The 20,376-nt window shown below is 45.3% G+C and overlaps 1 protein-coding gene across 1 annotated transcript; it reads right to left on the reverse strand.

The window, feature by feature from the left end:
- Positions 1–17,475: 17,475 nt before the first annotated feature.
- Positions 17,476–20,078, reverse strand: irf2bp2a (interferon regulatory factor 2 binding protein 2a). The gene is made up of 2 exons (XM_068725107.1): positions 18,934–20,078; positions 17,476–18,592 (listed from the first exon to the last, which is right to left on the reverse strand). The coding sequence occupies exons 1-2, from the start codon at positions 19,757–19,759 to the stop codon at positions 17,877–17,879; spliced, it is 1,542 nt and encodes a 513-aa protein (XP_068581208.1). The 5' UTR covers positions 19,760–20,078; the 3' UTR covers positions 17,476–17,876.
- Between the last annotated feature and the right edge of the window lie 298 nt (positions 20,079–20,376).

Genomic DNA, 20,376 nt, shown 5'->3' on the forward strand with positions numbered 1-20,376 from the left:
ATATGCAGTCATATGATCTGGACTACGTGATGCTTTTAACCTACATACTGAATAATCAGAATTAGACCTGCAGCGTTTTCCGTGAGAGAAGTCAACAAGTAACTGGAGGGAAGCTGGTGTGAAGCCAAATGAACAAAGGTTAAACAGTTAAATGTTTTATTGTCTCCCGTTTGATTTGCTGTCACAGAGATGAGTAAATACCACCCAGCTGTTTCCTCCAGCAGTAGAACATGTATGGAAGTCCAAGCCCTCCTACTGAGGACAACTGAGTGATTAGAAACTAAGCAAACGGTGCTTCATTCTGTAATTTCTCCTATTATACTACCAGCTATGGTGGAGTCAGCTTAGTGTCACATGACTGGTCATCCGGTGGAGATGACGCCTGCTGCTTTGTTCAAAACAGAATTTGAGTCATCAGGCAAAGCGTTCACGCCTTAGACTCTCAGTTTGGTTTTGTATTCTGATGACCAAGACAATTTTTCAACAGAATAACTCACAATGAACCACAATAAAAAAATAAACCAACCTGATTTTATAAATAATATGTTATAATAGATCAAAATAAATGGGGTTGCCTTTGATTGTCATTTTCAAAATAAAAGTTCCCTTTTCTGAACCACTGCTTTTGTGTTGTAAAATTCCCCTGCACAGTACACACCTCATTATGTGTGCTTTTGACTCATCTCCACCAAAGCCTGCCTGCGTTTCTGGAGGGCACTGTATGGTTCAAGACGAGGGTAGAGTGGGTATAGCTTTGTGTGTGTGTGTGTGTGGGTGTGTGGGTGGCTGGTTTTGTGTGTGAATGAAACAGCATGGGAGAAGAAGGGAGGAATGAATAACGTGTCAGGCTTTTTAGTTGAGAGACTTCTTGTGTTGATGAATAATTGAGCTGTAGTCAGGCGGAGAGCTGTTTCATGAGCCCCTCTGTCTCCAAGTTAAAATTAGACCCCTCTCTCCATGCAGACAGTCTCTCTGAACTGCTACTGTCTCAGAGCATCACTCAGATCTCTCTACAGCCCACTTGGGCCTTTCAGAGCAATATGCCTCAGTAGATATGAGGAGAGACATAAACATGCCTGGCGGACAAGGGGAAAATCTGCGTTATACAAGCCAGGAAACAGCACTATACCACTGACGTGATGAGGGAAATTTTGGATTATACCGGGCGTTGTTTGTGTATCGGAATATATTTTTCGCTAAAATGTATCCGAATAAAAAAAATATGAACGCACAAAACATTTTTCTTGTGTTGATCGGGGACTCTAATTTGATATTCAAAGCTCCTCTCTGCGGCAGTTATAATGAAGTTCTGTCTCCCCTCTGTCTACCTGTCATTCCAAGATCCCACAGGCTTTCCTGTCTTCGCCTGGCCTCTGAGTACCAGCAGCCCGTCTCAATCTGTCACGCCTGTCAGGCCAACAACGCCACCAAAGAACCCGGAAAGTAGGACGCCGAGAGCTCGTCACACACACACATACACACATACACATTGAGGGACATGCTTTGTGAAATGTAGTAAAAAATACACATTTTGCGACAGAGGCCTTCGAGTCCGCCAGTGTAATATCTGCTGTTATCTATGGGCAGCCAGCTCTAAATGGGGCATTCAGTGACTCTTCAAAGCCCCCATTTCTTCAGGGCAACTCGGGCTGCATTGTTACTGTTTTAATTAGAACTGCTTCTCGCCTGCTCCGTGAGATCCACCCAGCCTCAACATCAAAGCGCCGCTCTGAATAATGATGTACCCCTCCACGCCTCAGGTACAGCCTGAATCTCAGAGCCCCCACCCTCCTTCTCCTCCTCCTCACCTCCATCCAACCCTCCCTCCACACCTCTTTGTACCTCTCTGCTTCCCGCTTTACTGCTGTTTTCTGCGCGCTGACATAACACTATTTTCTAGTGTTCAGGGCAGCAAGCTGATGGTGTACTCTCTCTGTTTGTGCTCCACTAGCCGGCTGCCTCAAAGGACAAGCTATTTTCATTTGTGTATGAACACAAATCAGTTTCACTTAGGTTTAAACATTTCAACACTCTGCTGCCCAGGTGCCATGGTAACGCCTGTGAAAGACGAAATAGGGTTCAAATTGAAGTACCAGCCAATACAGACTACCATGTTATTTATCACCATGCTATTTATTCGTTCATCCCAGTTAAACCGAAACAGTATGAACAAGAAAAGACAAAAATATTTTTTAGATACAAAACTGCATGCTCCTAATGTTGAGAGTAAACATAAACATAAAGCCTGTTAGCATATTTGAATGACAGAACAAGCCCATTATGTTGCAATAGGCCCTTTATATCACAATAGATAGGCGTGGTGGTTTGTGCAGTAGTACACTGCAATGGAGGATTGAGGTCAAAATAAATCATAAGAAGAAAATGAATATGTTGTGGTAAATTAGAAAGGAAAGAGGTCTAACTCATTACGTAAACCACTGCTAAGCACAAAAGTTCCTTCTTGTAGTTTGACAAACAATCCCAACTGAACCTCAACCTATAAGCTCTTCCCAGCGCTTTCAACCATATGATATGGTCTTCATCTGCATATGGAGTTTGCTCAGTTATAATGGGGATGAATCTGTTAAAGCTTTTTTAATTGTGTTCTGATGTTATGTAGATAACTCCACAGTAACTGAGCAAACTGATGCAAAGACCATGCAGTATGGGCGAAAGCTCGGCAAAAAAATATCAAATGGGCAAATATGATATAATGACATGTCTTTTGTGTTTGAAAGAAATAGCGACACAGGAAAACAGGTGACCAAGTCGAGCTGACTTGGTTTCAACCGCTCATTAAAAGAACTGCGTTTTATCCTCCAAAACCACCTGATGATCACTGCTGCTCTTTTATGTTCGCTGGTTTTGATTTGATTATTTTGAAGGTGTTTTGTTTTTTAATCAGACAACTTTTGAGCATATTATAAGGCTCTTTTTGCTTGGAGGATAAACACAGTTTAGTAAAAGTACACAAATCTACCTTCATGACATGAAAACAAAGCTACATAATTGGAGCCAACACGCCAACTGACTTGAGTAACCCTTTAGGAATTTACCAGAACACACTGAACTGATGACGTTGACTCTTTCTTTCAAACGTCACCTTGTACAATCATGCTGACTGTACTTCTGTTGCTCCATGCTGACTTGCAGATGCATTCCTCATACACTCCTTCTGTAAACACACGCAAGAATGAGGCAACGCCAAAGATGTCTCATGAAATATAGAGGTTATGCAATCTCTTGACTAATGATGTACTCAGCTGATTATGCACTAGCCGTGGCACCCATTAGTGCAAATCATATTTTAATGAGATCAAAACATAGTGTTAATCTAGGAAACAATGCAACAATGATGTAATTCTAAACCTCCTTGCATTGTATTGTGTATTTAATTCAAGCCTCATTAGCCTACTACCAATAGATGTGACTTTTCAAAGCCAGGCAAACCTTCGGCCGACGTGACTCACTTTGCCTGACACCTGCTGAAATAAAGATGTATTTTAAGACGTGTCAGATACAGCTGCCACTGTCATCCATGGAGGTCTAGCTCTTAAGCGCCTGGTGAGCTAAGCTTGCTAGCTAATGGTGTTGTGCTCATGACTTCTTTTACAAACACTTCTTTGCTTTTTTTTTTTTTGCCAAGAGACAGTTGAGGAGATTAATATTACTTTCATATCTGTACACTCAATATGATGCCAGTAGACGGTTAGCTTAGCTCAGCATAAAGACTGAAAGCAGTGGGAAACAGCTAGCTATGCCTAGAAGTAAAAAAAAAAAACCTCCAGAGACTCCCTGCTCCCGGCCGAGAAATACTCATAACCCCCTTTAAAACTGCAACGTGTTATTTTTACACTACACAAGATGGTGGGCTGATTTTCTTTTTACCTTCGGAAAGAGCAAGGCTAGCTGTTAACCCCTGATTTTAGTGTTCATGCTAAGCGTCTCCTGACTGTAGCTTCACACTTAGGAGAGAGTATCAATGTTCTCATCTAACTCTCAGAGAGAAGCGCATGTGAAAATAAGCACATTTCCCAAAATGTTTAACTAATCCTTTAAGAATACAGATGTCAGTTTTATTCTGTGAATGTTACATCCGTCTTTCAGGTCGTTTTAACCTTGAGTTTGATGTAAACTAAAACTGAACAGCATGGTAATAAGGTCAACTAAAAAGCAACTTATTTTCCAGCATAAATCACATTAACAAGCATTACAGAAGGGTAGAGAAAATACATGATTTTTCCAACGTTGACGATCCACCTCTTCTTTTGTTACAGGAAGCTTAGCCGAGTAATCCCACTTTGATCACACTGCACTTGAATTTTTAATCTCAGGTAAAGGCGGTGTGCAACCTCGCTTATTGGGATGATAACTGCAGAGCTGCTTCCAAATTAGCATCTGGCCCTCGCCACCGTCATCAGGCCGTAAAGGGCCTGTTTTGTTTGTTGTTTGGATAAAGGCCTGTCAACTTGTTACAAGGCCAAGATTAATTGCACCAGTTGAGGTGATCCAGAGCGGTGCTTGGTGGTGTATTGATGGGGGCTGCTTTGGCCCGTTTAGCCTGCTGGGCCTTCGGGGAGTAGAACATTCAGAGCAGCCCAAGGCCAAAGCCTGACGCATCTATCACGAGGATTACATCACTTACATCATCAAAAGGTCGGATGCATTAGGAGTTCACAGCTTCCTGTGTGAAAGAGTTGTTGCACTTTTACTTTTTAGGCGTTAACTGTAAAAAGTCAAAGAGCTTTCTTGCAATATAATCAGATTTATGTCTCTCAACCTCTCTGCCTCAGATAATGATGGTACTCAGACAGTATAGCACAGATCATAGCGTTTTGTGCAGCTCCAGAAAGCAGAGAGTCTATGTAGCACAGCTTCTCCGCTGGGATTTCAAAAAACTCACTGATCTATATTTGTGACGTGAGATGAATACATGCATGTTTGTGTTTGTGCGAGGGGGTGGATGCGTGGGTGAAACAAAATCAACACTGCAATTGGCGCTCACCTCCTGATGATGCTATTTGAGGATCATCGTCCCAGAGGTCACAGAGAGGATGGATCACGGCGATGACATCACAGCCCAGAGCACAACAACAAACGCTGTCTTGTTTTAGTGAAAACAAAGTGTGTTTGTTTGCGGCCCTTTTGTCTCTTTCAAGATTCGTCCTGTGAGTTGAAAATGTGACGACACAGTACACTGACCTTTGTTTCTCTGGTAACAGACTCTCTCTGTGTCGGTCGGGGCGTTGAGAGTGGCCCTTTGGTGTTGAGTGCCGATCACATGAGCGGCTAAAGTAACAAAGCAGTCTGACTCGGGCCTTTGTCTGAATACAATCACGTGATTCAGATCTCCACGGAACTGAACCAATGTTGACATTATAACATAATAAGCAATATTGTAACCAGAGAACTGGCATTGAAAGCTTCGTCATCTGATTGAAGGATACAATTAGGCTGTTTCTCCCAGTGAGGTCTGCTGAAATCACAGTGCGTAATGCGCTTAATGCACACACACACACACACACACACACACACACACACACACACACACACACACATATATAGGTCCTATTCTACTCAAACAGAATATCACCCGTTAATTAATTCTATTGGTGCACAAACTGTTTAAAAAACATTGTTTGCAGGCCTGCTGTGGAAATAATGTCAAGTGACTTTGGGATTTCACATCATGACTTTCATTTTCAACCTGGCATAGCTGCCTCTTTAATGTCCCAGACGTTGAGTATAATAACATCAGTGAGTCAGCACAGTTATCCATCCTTCTCTGAGGATAACACGACAATGAATCTGTTTCCTGCACAAGCTTTCTGCCTCCTGCTTCTACACAGAGGTGTACTCTTGTTATGATGGGGAACAAGATGCAAATTGCAATGTTAGACCAAGCATGAAAATGTGATGAAAATGATTTATGGAGCAATCTGAGAGTATCCCTCTTAATTAATATAGTGTCATATTGTACACGGACGAGACTTCTCTGATGAAGTACAGAACAAAAAGACACTGGGAATCCTGGATGATTTTCTGTAAGTGGCAACCAAATAAATCAAGCCGTTTTCAAGGTGCTAGCCATGGGGGACGTGTAATTAAGTAAATGACATGGCATCTTTCTCTCACGCGCCGAGCCAAACGGGCTGTTATAGTACTACCACGTGTGAGTTGAATGGAAATGGGAGCATTATGTCTGTGCAAAGATCTATGATAACATTTACAGCCAGCGGAGAGAGTTAATGCTAGTATGATGTCTGACATTAACATTTCAGGCATGTAGCAGCTGCTGTTATGGAACGGGGCTCCTAGCATATGCCGAGTAAGTTAGATTAATTAGAGGGAGTTCAAATTCATGTATCACCAGAATAACAAGTCAATAATACAGACTGTAAGAACAACATTGCAGTAATAGATTTTTAAAACATTGCAGTGTTGGTCAAGAAATGAAAGGAGGGAAAAATAACATTACGACATCTCTTAAAGATTGTATTTATCGACAGAAACAAGTTGTGGAGCCAGCAGACGAGGAGCAGAGGTAGTGCACGCTTTAGGCAAGAAACAGGTCAGGGTAACAGCACACAGTTTAAAAATGAAAACTGCTGAGCGAAAAATATATATCACTAGGAATGCTGATACTCCTAACATTAATATTGTTAAAGGATCCCTGGGGATTTGCAATGCATTTTGGTGAGTAACACTGAATGTAAACATAACTTTTGTTTGTTTACCAAAGAACCCACAGGGCAATACCCAGGGTTCGGTAGACAAAGGAAAAGGTATTTAACTCCCCTAATTAAGTTTCACCTTCTCTATTAATAATGCCAGTACTGCCACTGAAGTACATTTGGGAATTTTTATACTGTAATGCTGTTATTTCATTGACACATGTTATGTATATGATGTTGTTTATTATGGCAGGCATGTCAATACAGACATGAGTACTACAGCTCCTTGCACGACTATGACATTATATACATATAATATACCTTAATAATATGAGCATAACAATTAATATCATCATAAAAGAGTAAAAGGCTATTATGAGACTCTTTTACTGAAGTTGGAGAAACAATCACCTCAAAGTCTATCCACTAGCTGTTTAGTAGTTATCTGGATCTTTGGATCATATCGCAGGATTTTCATCATACATCATGGTTGTCATGGAATCATCGATCTTCAAATTTTCCATTTATTCAGAGCACTTCAAGGGCTTTTCCTCCATGTTGGCTTAAAAGTAAAATATCTGTTGATGAAGATGCTATGATGTGTTAAATGTACGACCTTGAGGCAAATTCATGATTTGTGACGTTGGACTGTATCGACTTGACTACTAAATGGACTTTGAGGTGAGTTAGTTGTGTTTTCAATGTCAAGAATAGCTTTGAAACTCAACACAAAGTGTAGTGTAGATCAAACAATGTGTAAAAACTCAGAGCAAGACAGGCCATCAGCAGCCCCTCCCTTCAAGTACAAAAGACAGCCAGAAATACCGGCAATCATCAGAGACATCAATCTCTGTGCTCATGTCTGTGCCCATCGCTCAGCCCGGTACTGTCAGCAATTCCACACCCCTTCAGGATTCCCACAGCGCCATGTGGCAATGAGGGTCACGTTGCATTCTGGGAGAAACTCTCAGCTAAGATCCCCTCTGGGCACGGCCCCGCCCCCCACACAACCCTCAACAATCTTGCCCGGTCTCTTCCAAAAATGCCTTGGCCTCCAGGGCACCACACAACCCAAAATAACAGGTCACATCAGCACTTTCATCTGCGTCCCCGAGCAAGCTCAGACACTGCAGCAGCTGTTAGACCACTCTCAGGCACAGATAGAGTTCTGAAAAGTACTAAGGCGCTATAGTTGGCACACCCCCTTCCCCCTCCAGTGATACAAGCACAGACGGAGCCAGACTTGGATAAGAGTGCCAGGTTAGGTGGGGCTGACTGAGTTGTCCTTTAGCTGTCCTTCAGATACGCAGAAATATTCACCCAAATGAAAAAGTAAACAAATTGTATTGTAATCAGACCATCATGTGGTTATTAGATTTTAAGCTAATCACTGGCATTTAAGGGCTTATGTTCGAACATGTTAACGTTTTACATACGGCCACAAGACGCATTGTGTAGTCATTTATTTAAATCATGGCCTATTCTTAAAAAGCCTGACTATAGACAGAGCTGGGGACAAGTAGAGAGATAAAGGGGGAACAATTTCTTGCTGAGGTCACTGCAAACAGCTTGTGTTACAAAGTATATGCGTTAAACAGAGCACAATACAGGCTGTTCCAGAGTGACAGATTGTATCACAGCACAAAGGCAACATTAAGATAAATATATTTTACTTTCACTATTAAATGGGGGGGGGGTATAGTGTCCGCGAAGAGATAGAGAAGGTACTCTGATCAAGGTCACAGCCTGAGACAGACCGATTAGGTTGCTGTGGCACTTTGTGGCTCAACAGACTAAAACGCATGACTTATGTTGCAAGTTGTGACTTTGCAACAGAGCCACCGCTCTGCTTGATGTATCTGAGGTCATTCTTTCACAATGCCTGATGGAGGAGTATACCCCCGCCAGTAATAACTCACAGCCAAGCTGTTTGCTGCAGGGTACAATCACCGACCTGATAACATGTGCAGTGAGGACGACACAATTCACACCCTGCAGAGCCCATGAAGGACGTATTCTAAAAAGACAGAGCAAATTACATTTATTTATTCTCTCAAAGACATTATTGAATTTTATTTTCAAAGAAAAGTACATACAGTAGGTCTCCATGACCACCAAAAATAACATTGAGCCCAGTCTTCTTCTCTGCTAGTAAACCTGCTCCTGTGTGCTACAATTACTGTAAGTATTGATTCCCACAAATTAGTAGCGTTACTGGTCTTGATCACCTGTGAGCACAATGGGCCATGTTCTTGGTTGGGAAGCCAGTGAGGGATCAGCTACTCCTTCTGGTTGACTGAGGCCCCTGAGCAGAGGGGGCGTGGGGGGGTTGAAGGTGAACTCTGCTCCTCCCTGGACAAGAGATCAGTATGATTTCATTGAGCATTTTAAAGAAAGAAGAAGAAGGGAAAAATGTAACGACATGGCGTTCTATGGGCTGTGTTGCTGTGTGTGCTCTCCTTGTTTCCCTGGCAACGGACACATTGACATGCTGCAGTGCTGCTGCTGGAAGTTGGCAGGCAGCCAGGAAGCACCCTGCCTCCACACAATTGTACATTCTGTCTGTTGCCAGCACTATCACTCCAGCTTCACGCAGTTCCCATCTCACTTTTTGGTTTGTCCATCTTTGTGGGTTTCTGAGACCAGCTGAACGCCAACCTGAAGACTAATGACTTGGGTGGACTGTGCTGTGTGCGTGTGAAGGGAAAGAAAGGCAGCAACACGGGGAGGGAGAGCGAGCGAGAGCCAGGGAAAAACATGGAGGAGGGAGGTGCGACGGCTGTGCCATGAAGTGCTCGCATGTTAAGATGAATAGAGGGAAAGGCGAGCCTCGTGTTATGTTACGAGAACATAGTAGTGGCTGGAAGGGGGGTTGGGCTCTACATCAACAGATGGATAAACCCGGGAGAGGAATGCGTGCCAAGCGCCAAATGTATCAGCGGCTTGCTCGGGCATGAAATGTCAGGTGTCAGCGGCGAGCCACGCGGTCACTGCTATTCATACAATCCACCATGTGCTGGGTGTACACATAAGGCCCTGTGAATGAGGATGACGGGGGTTAAGGGTAAGAGTGCTGCCAGGGAGAGCAGGATGGATGAGCGGGTGACTCACCTCTTTATCAGCTATGGATACAGTCAGCCTGAGAGGAGCCTCCATGGCCTTATGTGTTCAGACAGGTTGGAAAGGGAAATGTCAACACCGGGGAGGCTTGATCGTGACTAACAACCTCATGGACGCATGAGGGCTAGCATTATCTCATCTGCAGAGCAACACTCACACACTGCTGGAAAAGGCTGTACTTAGACCCAGGAGTGTTGACTGGTCATGCTGGAAACACAGCGACGCATGCGTGCATGCCTTCGTTCTGCTGCTGTCTTCACATAAATGACACACGCAAGGGAAATTTTGCAAAAGCTCCACGCCGGCTGAGAGCAATTTAGGGGCTTCTTCTGACTCTACAATTAGTGACTGGCTGGTGAACAAGTAACCCCATCAAAACACATCAGTTGGCATTTTGTTGCACAGCCTTTTCCAAAGCCCTCGGGGTCTGTGTCAACTGCGTCCTTGTCCAGACAAAGCCTTCTAAACCCGGGATTTCGTTTCCACATTGTGCCCCGGTGTCCCCCTCATTGTTGATTTTTCCACTATGTGCAAGGCCAGGGCATTTGTACCAGTCTGTTAGGCCCACGTCAAAAGAAAAAGTATCCGCTGTTGACGGCTCAGCCATTCTTGTTATTCATGTTATGCCTGGTGGTTTAGTAGGGCAGGGTGCAGAATTTTCCAGAAGCAGCTGTGTGCTAGTGAAGCTGACAGTGCACCAGCCCAAAAGGGTTTCTAACTCCCTCCTTTCTCGCTCTAAAAACCCTCCCACCCTCCCACCCCTCCCTTCCCCTCCATCGGCATGCTTGGCTTGTTGCCCGGACTTACTCAAACTCACACTCAACCAGAAATATCCGCTCACCCTCCCTCCTTCCCTCCCTCCTCCTAGCCCCTGAACATATCCCTATGGCTCAACAGAGAAGCTTCCATCACTCCGGATGACATTGGTTCATTTTTCTCCCCCTGCACATTCCAGCTAAAGAGGAAGACAAGGAAGGGGTGCGGTTTCTGCTCTGTGATTATATCATTACAGAGCAGCAGACATGTATGCAGTATATCGAACACAACCTGTCATTAGCATACTCTATTTGATGATGGCTAAATACAAGTGTGCTTTTGTTGGATCCAGCCAACTGGATGGCCTTTGTGCCAGTGCCGCAGAATTACACTCGGGAATGCTTTCTCCAAGCGCTCCAAATTTGAGACCAACCTTGAGCTATAAAAACCCATCTCTTATTTACTGTACCATTACCCCCCCCCCCCCCCCCCCCCCCCCCCCCACAACACCTGTTGTGACATGCTCTGCCCGAGTTATCAGATACTCCGAAGGCTCTGGTAGCAGTCTAAATAAACCAGTCCGAGCGACACAGTTGTGTAATACACTCGAAGTCACCGGCTCCAATAATAGCACACACCTGTCAAACACAGGCCCCGCTTGTTCTCTATGTTGACCTGACCTCCTCTCGCTCCTTAACTCCGACTCAAATGTTCCATGGCTGTGAGACAGCGTAAACAGTTCTCGAGAAAAATTATTTCCAACACACGCAGACACAAAGAGAAGGAAGAACAAGAGGCGCAGGTAGAAGCAAGAGAATAGAGCATTTTGACAGGCAAGGGAGGGTGAACAAAGGCGATAAAAGCTTTATTCTGCCTCTGCAGAGATTGTGCACTGGCTGCCACTATAAAGCCCTGATTGACAACAACATTAGCACTCAGAGAAGAAATTGCTCCCACTCACAGTTATGTAACATACAAAGAAACTACAGCGAGCTCGTGGATGGGTATTATTGTGCATGTGCTTATATGTGTGTGTGTGTGTGTGTGTGTGTGTGTGTGGGCACGTACACACGTCACATTCGCAGATAAAGACAGAATATCTGAGTGTTGTTTTTATCTTCTGACAACTGTATGCCTTCAAGGAGATGAAAGGCGATGTACAACACACTGAGGATCTCTCAGGAATCCTGGTTTTATGCAGCACATAAAAGTTGTCCCAGACAATTTTTGTGGCGCTCTGTTGTTTGGCAACGCGACGGTGAAAGCTTAATTGTGCGGTTGTGGTGGAGTCAGCTGATCTTGCTGCATGCACACACTGAGCGCCGTGTCCCAGCTTGACCTGGTGATAATTGTCCGCGGCCGAGGCCCTGCGGAGGAGCGGTTTGATAAACAGACAGGGACTCGAGGAAATGAGCGTCCCATAATGCATCACCACGGATCTGCTGACACGCCCCGGAGGCCGATGCATTCATCAGCCCACCAGCCCGTCCCCCTGTCAGGCTCTTCACAGACCAGCAGAGCAAAGGCAGCTTGCATTCAGATCAAACATTTCAGTGCGTCACTGTAGCTGTTATCTCAACATGGATCTCATTGTTTGAAATGATCTGCTTATGTTCGTGTGGTGACTTCAGGCACATTCTGCGTTACCCTACATGGTACTACAGCATACGAGGCTTTGCACATATGGCCCTCACGTGCCATTACATCCATTTGAGTCCAGGCTCTCGGTTGACTAAACAAGCACCTCGGGATTACAGAGGGACAGACAGTCACCTGCTACCCCCCATGTCTTTACACACACACACACACACACACACACACACACACACACACACGGCTAACCTCCACAAAGCTGGCAGACACGCGAACAGACAGTCAATCACTATGGTTGCATCTGTGTTTTTGAAAGGGTCTGGCTCACTGTCTTTCTTTCAATACACGCTGTATGTTGAGGAACCATGGTTTCATTTGCGATTTGCCAAAGCAGTGAAAATGCAGAGCGGTTGGCGGCGGATCCTTCTAGAGCAAAGCTGTGCTATAGCTGCTGTTTACTTTTAGTGCGGCTTTAAATTGACGGCTGAATCTAACTTTAGCTCGGCTCGTGTCAGAGGTGGCAACAAGCATCTCACTACTGTGACTGGCATGCCCCCTCCCCTCTGTCTGGAAGGTAGAGTTCAGTCAGAGAAAAAGAGAAGTCATGGCTTTTATTTTACACAATTGGATTTCTATAGATGTTCAAATGTGCAGGGATATTTTTTACAGTACAGATTTCATAAATTTAGAGCCCATCCTGGGCTTTACTCTACAGCCATACTGTTGTGTACCAGACATTCTCGATTGCAGGAGATCACACTCCCCGCTCTCGCCTCCCATTTTTCATTTGGCATAGTAGCAGCACGCCATCTTATCAGCTGATCCTGAGCCAGAAGCTTAGGAGTAGTTGCTCAGCAGAAAAAAAGGAGGGATTGTGCTGGGCTCGGCTATAATATGAGAAAAAGCCCAAATGCTCTTGGATCAGTCCCATGCTTTGTCCTCATCTCCACGTTGCCTCTTTCCCTTGTTCATTTTTCATCCTCTCTCCTTTCATCTTTTTGTGCTGCGCCCCCTCTCCTTCCTCTGCATTCTGCTCACTCTCCTCCTCCACCTCTCTCTCTCTCTCTGCTCCACTTATAAGATTTGGCAGCACTCCAAGATCTGAGAAAAACATTGGAGGCATAGCCTCGTTTTGATGTCTGGAAAAGAGAGGGAGGCTGAGAGTGAGAGAGCGAGAGAGTCCTCATTTCCATTTCACAGACTTGATTCACGGCAACAACCACAGCAGAGAGAAGGAATACAGGGATATCGAGAGTGTGAGCATAACTGCCAGTCAGAGGGAAAAGGAAGGACAGAGGGGGGGGAAAGGCAGACAGATCTAGATATGCAAGAAAAATAGGGAGAATTAGGTTCACAAAGTATGACGACGGTGTGTATAAAGAAGTGTAGAGGCAAACAAGTGTGTGTGTGGGAAGGAAAAAAGACCCTAAAATATCTTAAAAGTATAGTGAAAACATACATTTTGTTTGTGTGACCTCTAAAAGACACCGTTTTTTGTTTCTTGCTGATACTATACATAGAAAATAGCCATTATACAAAAAAAAGAAGATTAAAACTCATTGAACTCCAGCACAGAACGATTCGTAAAGGCCGTTCGCAGTAATTGGGTCTCATACCAGTCTGAGAGCAAACAAATTTGGCACCCAGCACTGTAATCAGGCCTTCATGGTAACCAGGCCTGACCAGTCAGATGTAAAAAACAAAAAAACAAAAACCTATGTGGAGCAAGCCAAGAATCAGAAGGGAAATTTTACGCGTCTTGCGGATTCAGCCGTGCTCCTCCTAATTGCTGGTTGGAGCTCCAGCTTCTCCCCCGATGCTGAGAGGAGAAACCGTCATTACTAGTCTCGCAGGAGCCCGAGCCCAACTCCAAAGGGAAACTTTGATTGATGAATAGAAGAAAAAAAAGAGGCAGATACGAGCGTGTCCTCGATACAACATTTGCTGTGACCTTGTTTTCCCTGACAGGTCTAAAATTAACCATGCGGATCAGTTATACTGGGAGGGGAGAAATGTGGACCAGATTCTGCTTTTGGCGCGTCCCAGTCTCCGCTTGCTTTCAGGGGATTACAGCAGCACGAGCATGCCTCTTGATTTATTGTGCTAAACATAGATTCATTAGTGAAACAGCTGGCTACACCGAGTGCTTCACTGTCTCCCACACATTCCCTCCCTCCGCCCACCCACTGGGCCATATTCAACGTTTTAATGTAAAATAAATGCCAAAGGATTTGAATTTATAATGTGCTCCAATGTAGATGTCGTCAGTATTAGTGCCATGCTCTTTCTAAGTAAATGACTGTCTATAAATGTGACTTATAGACTTTATAATGTATGATTCTTTAAGTATTTCCCCATGACATCAATAGTTAAGCCAGCGTAAGTGAACCAGAAACATCAAACACACGCTTATCTGAGCGGGCTAGAGAAAACGCTCAAAAGACAACAAATGTGAACCCTGACCAACCCAGTTATGGCTTTACTATCACAGCAACATCTTTCTGTAACACTGCATACCGACCAACACTTTAGTTAACCATTGACAGGCGAGGCGGGGAGGCAACAGACTCTCTGCGTCACCTATCTGTTATTGCCTTTCACTTAGCTTGATTAACTGGACTCTTGTCTAGTAAATCAATCAAACGGTCAATGTGGAATTTTATGACCATTGATGTGTTGCAGCAGCTTGATAAAGAATGTCTGGCTTGGGGACATTTTTCTTGTTTAGATCTATGCAAACTACATGAGTGTGAGCTAAACCGCCGCGCAGCTTCAGACAAAAGCTACTATGATAAGGCAGCGGAAGGAGGAGGAATCTAAATTAATCTTTGCCTAAGGTGATATCAGTTTCACCTGGACTTCACCTGGCTCTGTCTCAGACGCTATGTTTTACTCGGTTTGCCGTAAAATGGTTCCAGGGTAGGAGCACATCAAAGTTAAACAAGGTTTGTCTCATGAGCAGGAGCTTAAACATAAAAAATCCCTGAAGGTTCCTATAGTAAACACAACGAAAAGCCTGTGAGTCATTAAACACACAAGGCACCCGCGTGATTATACTGAAAACAGAGGAGAGCGGTCGCACAAACCAAAAAAATATATATATGATCATAAATATTCAAGCTGAACTTCATGCCATCAACTCTGTGTGACCTTGTCTTCACATGGCGGTTGTTTACTGAAATCACTCCATAATGTTCCCTCCTGCATATAAATCGACAGGCTGCACCGGAGCATCTGCTGTGCACCGTTTTCTCTGGTAACTATGCAACACCAGAGCACTGTGTTATGACAGAGCCACTTCCAGGGACACATTATCACTGTATTAGATACGACGGCAGGCTATTTTAATCAGCACTGAACAAACAGGTATTGGCTCTACTGCGATAAATCTTTAAGGGAAGAGAGAGAGAGAGAATGAGAGAGAGACAGAGAGAGAGAGAGAGAGAGAGAGAGAGAGAGAGAGAGAGAAATGTTCTCTTGTGCGTCGTTGCGTCATACTTCATGGCCGGCAAAACCTGCCTTCCTTGGATGTGGCAATTTCAATTTGGCTCCCAGCACACTGTCATAAGGAACAAGTAGGTCAAAGTGCCGACTATTAACAAAAGAAATCTCTGAGAACAGTATGTGCGATGGAATATGCAGTGGGTGTGTTGTTGGTGAGCACATTGAAGTGTTAACCTTTATCAAACTGGGCTGCGTTTAAAGTCCAACTGATAAGATAAGTCTCCAACCGGAAAAGGACCATAAACAAACAGCTGTCTTCAAAAAAAAGCATACTCTGGAAAAACAGGTTTCTGTCGGTCAAAAGCTCCTCAGCCTCAAATGACATTGTGAAAGCTGTTTTTTTTGGCTGGAGAGTTTATTCAGTCAATCAGGGGACTAGAAAGATTCGTGCCCCTCTTAGTTGACTAAACAGTGGGGTGCAAAGGCTATGTTTTCATTCAACATTATGAATCAATCAGTTAATAAGGACACCATGCAGCTTATTACAGAGTGGGTAATCCCTGTTAAGACTACCAAATTACATTCTCAACACACCGAGGTCAATGGATCCTGAATTGAGGAACAGATTCATGGGCACCGATGGAACTAAAGCACAAAAAAGCGTCAACGTAAGAACCTTCTATGGGCACTTGATAACCCAAAAAATTTAAATATCTGCGGGCCATGGCTGAATTTTGGGGGCTGCACTGACGGCTCGAGTAAAACACGAGCAGGATGTCTTAAATAATTACGCACCTGCCTACTACACCAAGCCCCCACCCACCCTTCCTCTCCTAGATATGAATCTCCATGTCAGTGTCCGCCTGCTGCAGTGTCAGCAGCGAGGGAGTGAGATTTCTTTGTCTGAGGGAGCGAAAAACAGCCTCCAGATTGCTTCTCTTCTGCAGACACAGTAACTGCAGCTTGGCACATAACGACCCCGTGAGGCGCCCACTGCTTGTAGAGAGGAGTCTGGCTGCTTACTTGCCATTATGGAGACAGAATTGCTGTTTTTACGGCCTCGCCGTCATGAATCTGCAACAATTAAATTTGCATCTGAAGAGATGCAGACCGTGGTCGGTATGTAGGGCAGCAGCAGCAGCGTTATTGTTTACTCTGAAAGAGCACACATTGCATACCGAGGCAGAAACCTGCTCTGAGCATTGTGGAGGCATGTTGTAGTGTCGGTGACGTTAAAAGGGGGTGTTGCTGCAGTGCTAATGTATCGAATTCATGCTTGGAGGGTAGTTTGAAATGCTGATTTTTATTCATACGTTGTGGGTTTGCGAACTGCTCAGTGAATCAAAAGCTGGATTGTGTCATGAATAACCAGTTTGTCTGGAATTAAAAACCTGAACGCCATAACGTCAAACACAATTTTGCATACAAGCTTGAAAATGTGTGGCACCAGTGCACAAGCTAAGAATGTTATCCAGGGCGGAACATTTCGGCTGTGCGGTTACACAACGCGGTTACACTATGGTATCATGTTGAAAATCATGCACTTTCTCACGTTACTGACTCAACAGATTCCAGCTGACTGAACATGACTTGGCACCTATTTCTGTACACTGCCATCAATTACAGTGATGCACATGCTGGACCAAATTTGGGACAGAATGTGTCTTGTTTTGGGAGTTGAATCATAAGAAGGCATGTGTGCAGGTAAAACCAGGCTGCCGTCATGCAGCTCGAAACAGCAGCCTGCTTTATGTTGTGCAGCGTAAATCAAGTCTCCTGAGCCGTCACAACAAGCCTGCGTAGCAGAGCACAGAGCTCCTATCTCACCATCTGTCCACAGGTTCTTGTGTAACGTATTCACTCAAATGAAGCAAGCCCAGACAATAAGTTCATACAAGATCAGAAATTGTATTTGGCAATTTTTAAACAAGTGCATACAAGTACAGCTAAAAGCATTTCAGTTTTGCCAAGTGCTCGTAGAGTAGCATTAGTCACATTCTACGTTAAACAGGAACTGCCACCAGACCTAGAAGTACATCAAGAATTTTGTTAAACATCAACAAAGAGGAACGTAGTCCATTATAATGAGTACATACCTTTATCTTCAAAAATATAGAAACACAATGTATTCAAAAATCAAAAATTATACAACCATGTTTACGAAGTATACTCTTCCCTTGGGTCCAATATGTACAAGTCCGTTAGTTTGTTTGAATGGTATGTATGTGATATTTATATATTTATACTCATATTTTTGCTTCCCCTCCCCAAAGAAGTGTTCAAACAAAATCAAGGGTCCCTCTCCTTTTTTACTTTGACGTCTCCTGCAAGGATGGTGGCGATTTCTCCTTGCATGAAAGCCCACGGTACGTTCGAGCCAACCAGGGGACATTTCTCTCCACTTGGACAGTACACTTCACCCGTGGCACCTTGCTGCTTTATGCTTTCCCTCGAGCACGGGAAGCAGAACTTGTGCGAGGGCACAGACGGGCACTGAACAAAGTGTGTGTCCTCCAAACGCTCGTGGCACAGCGTGCAGCACAGGGGTATGCTGCCGGGTACCGAGGAGTCCGGAATGCTTTGGGGGTGCACTTGGTCCATGCCTGGCACGTGGGGCGTGCCCGCGCCAGATGCATCTCTCTGCGTCAGCCTCCTCTGGTTCATGGAGGACGGCGACAGGGGACTGTTGCTGTTCCTCCGAGTGGTGGAGTGGACCTGGTTGCCGTCCTTGGGAGAGCTGTTCCCACCTGCGTTGTCTGCCGCCATGATGAGAGCCGCCATGGGGGACTGGCCATTCTGGGCCGCCTCAGGGGTGGTGCGGGGGTGGGGGGATATTGTGGAAGGGGGAGAGCTGAAGCTTGGCGGGGGAACTGGAGGCATTTTCGGTCCGTCAGTAGGTGGTGGTAACCACTGCTGTCCTTCTCCGTTGAGCTTGGCAGCGGTCCCCTCTCCGTCTGGCTCAGGAGAGGCTTTTCTCTTCATGCTCCGGGGGTGTTTTCCTCTGTCTGGAGGTGGGAAAGGGTTAAACAGAAATAGTTGAGTCGCACAGCTCAGACATGGCTCAACAATTACACTGGTGGAGAGACTTGTTCTTTTGCTGTTCCCTGCTGCACCGCAGGGTACAAAACAATAATAACAAACACAACAAAATTGTAAAAAAAAAAATAAAAAAAAAAAAATACAATGTATGCACCTTTAATTTTGCAGACCTACTACTAGATTTATCATTTTGCACGTTATTAACCCATTTTGCATGAATGAGTAAATTAAGATAACATAAAATGGAATATTGCACAAAAATGACAAAAAAAATATTCTTGAATTTCAACACTGCTGGGATGCTTACCTGACTTGGAAGCTGTGGCGCTGGTCTCATAGACCATAGCCCTTTGTTGCATGGTCGGATGGTCCTTCTTGAACCTGTTGTCGAACGTGTGCAGAGCCATCAGGTCCCTCACCGTTTTGCCCTTGCTCATCCAGTCCGGGTCTGCCCTGTTTTTGTGGCTCTCGGAGAGCTCCGGCGTGAGACTGTCCGGTCTGTGCTTCTCCTTGCCATCTCTGTCGTGCTCGGTGCTGGAGACCGAGGCGGGTCTCTTGCCCATGTCCGCGGGACTACCGCCCGCCAGTGCGGAGGGAAGTCCCATCTGGCCCGGTCTGCCGTTGACTGCGTGCACCGGGGGCATGTTCCCGTTAACCAAAGGCACTAGATTTGGGGGAACCGTGCTATTCCTGCGCGGGTTGGGACTCTGGCGGTTTAGCTCTGGCGGCTCGTCGGGCTTAGGAAATCCATTGGGGACGGGAATGCCGTTCGCCTGCCTGCCAGACTGGTACTCTGGACCCAGCCTCGGCGGGCGGTCGGAGGAGAGCGGGTAGCGGTCCAGAGGCTGCGGCGGCCGGGAGCCTTGGTCTCCCGCCGCAGCGTGGTTGATCGCCTGGATCTCTTTCTGCGACTTCCCCGGCCCGGGAGACCTGCCCTCCTGAAACCCGTGAGCCCTCTTGAGCTGCCGCGCCGTCTCGATGACAAACTCAATGCGGTCCGCTCCTTCGTAGTTGACACATCCCCTGCAGACGGGCTCGGTAAAATCCCAGATCATGGCCCATGGCATGCGGGGCAAGTCGCATAAATAACACGACTGCCTCCTGGAAGAAGCAGCGACCGCCGCGGACGACATAGCGCTCGTCGTCGACCCCCCGAAAAGAAACCCAAAATGTTGTTTTCCCTTTGCCCTGCTTTCCTCCGAGCTCCCTTTAAAAAAAGCCAACAAAGAGCAAGTTCCGGTTTGTCGAGAGGAAGAAAAAAAATACACAAACGGCGTCTTCTCCCGACTTTTAGAGCGACAACGTTGAAGTTTTAGAGGGAGACGTTCATGTCGGTGTGTACTTTACTACGGCGCTCCTCTATCTATCTCCACTGACTCTCTACTACTGGCTCAATGTGGAGCAGTGACGTCACCACGGAGCTCTAAACGCCTGCTTCCACTTCAGTTTCTATTGACTTGATTTCTTCGACAGACCCCCCCCCCCCCCCCCCCCCCCTCCACCCACTCATCCTCCTCCCCCCCACACAGTTTACTGCAGCCTCTGTCACTCACTTCTTTTTTTTCTTTTTTTCTTTATTTTAATTTAATCACTTGAACCTCGGCCAGAACTGCACCCAGTTCAGCCTCACCGCCGCCTCCGACTGAAGGGAATAACCTCCTGTTATTATTATCAAACCTGCAAAAAAAATATGGCACCGTCGATACCAGCGAGCATGCAGCGAGAATATATATTTTTTTCTATGAACAAA

This window comes from Cebidichthys violaceus, unplaced genomic scaffold (genome assembly GCF_023349555.1).
Source record: "Cebidichthys violaceus isolate CVI_PGR_0920_01 unplaced genomic scaffold, fCebVio1.0.p SCAF_10, whole genome shotgun sequence".
Lineage (NCBI taxonomy): Eukaryota > Metazoa > Chordata > Actinopteri > Perciformes > Stichaeidae > Cebidichthys > Cebidichthys violaceus.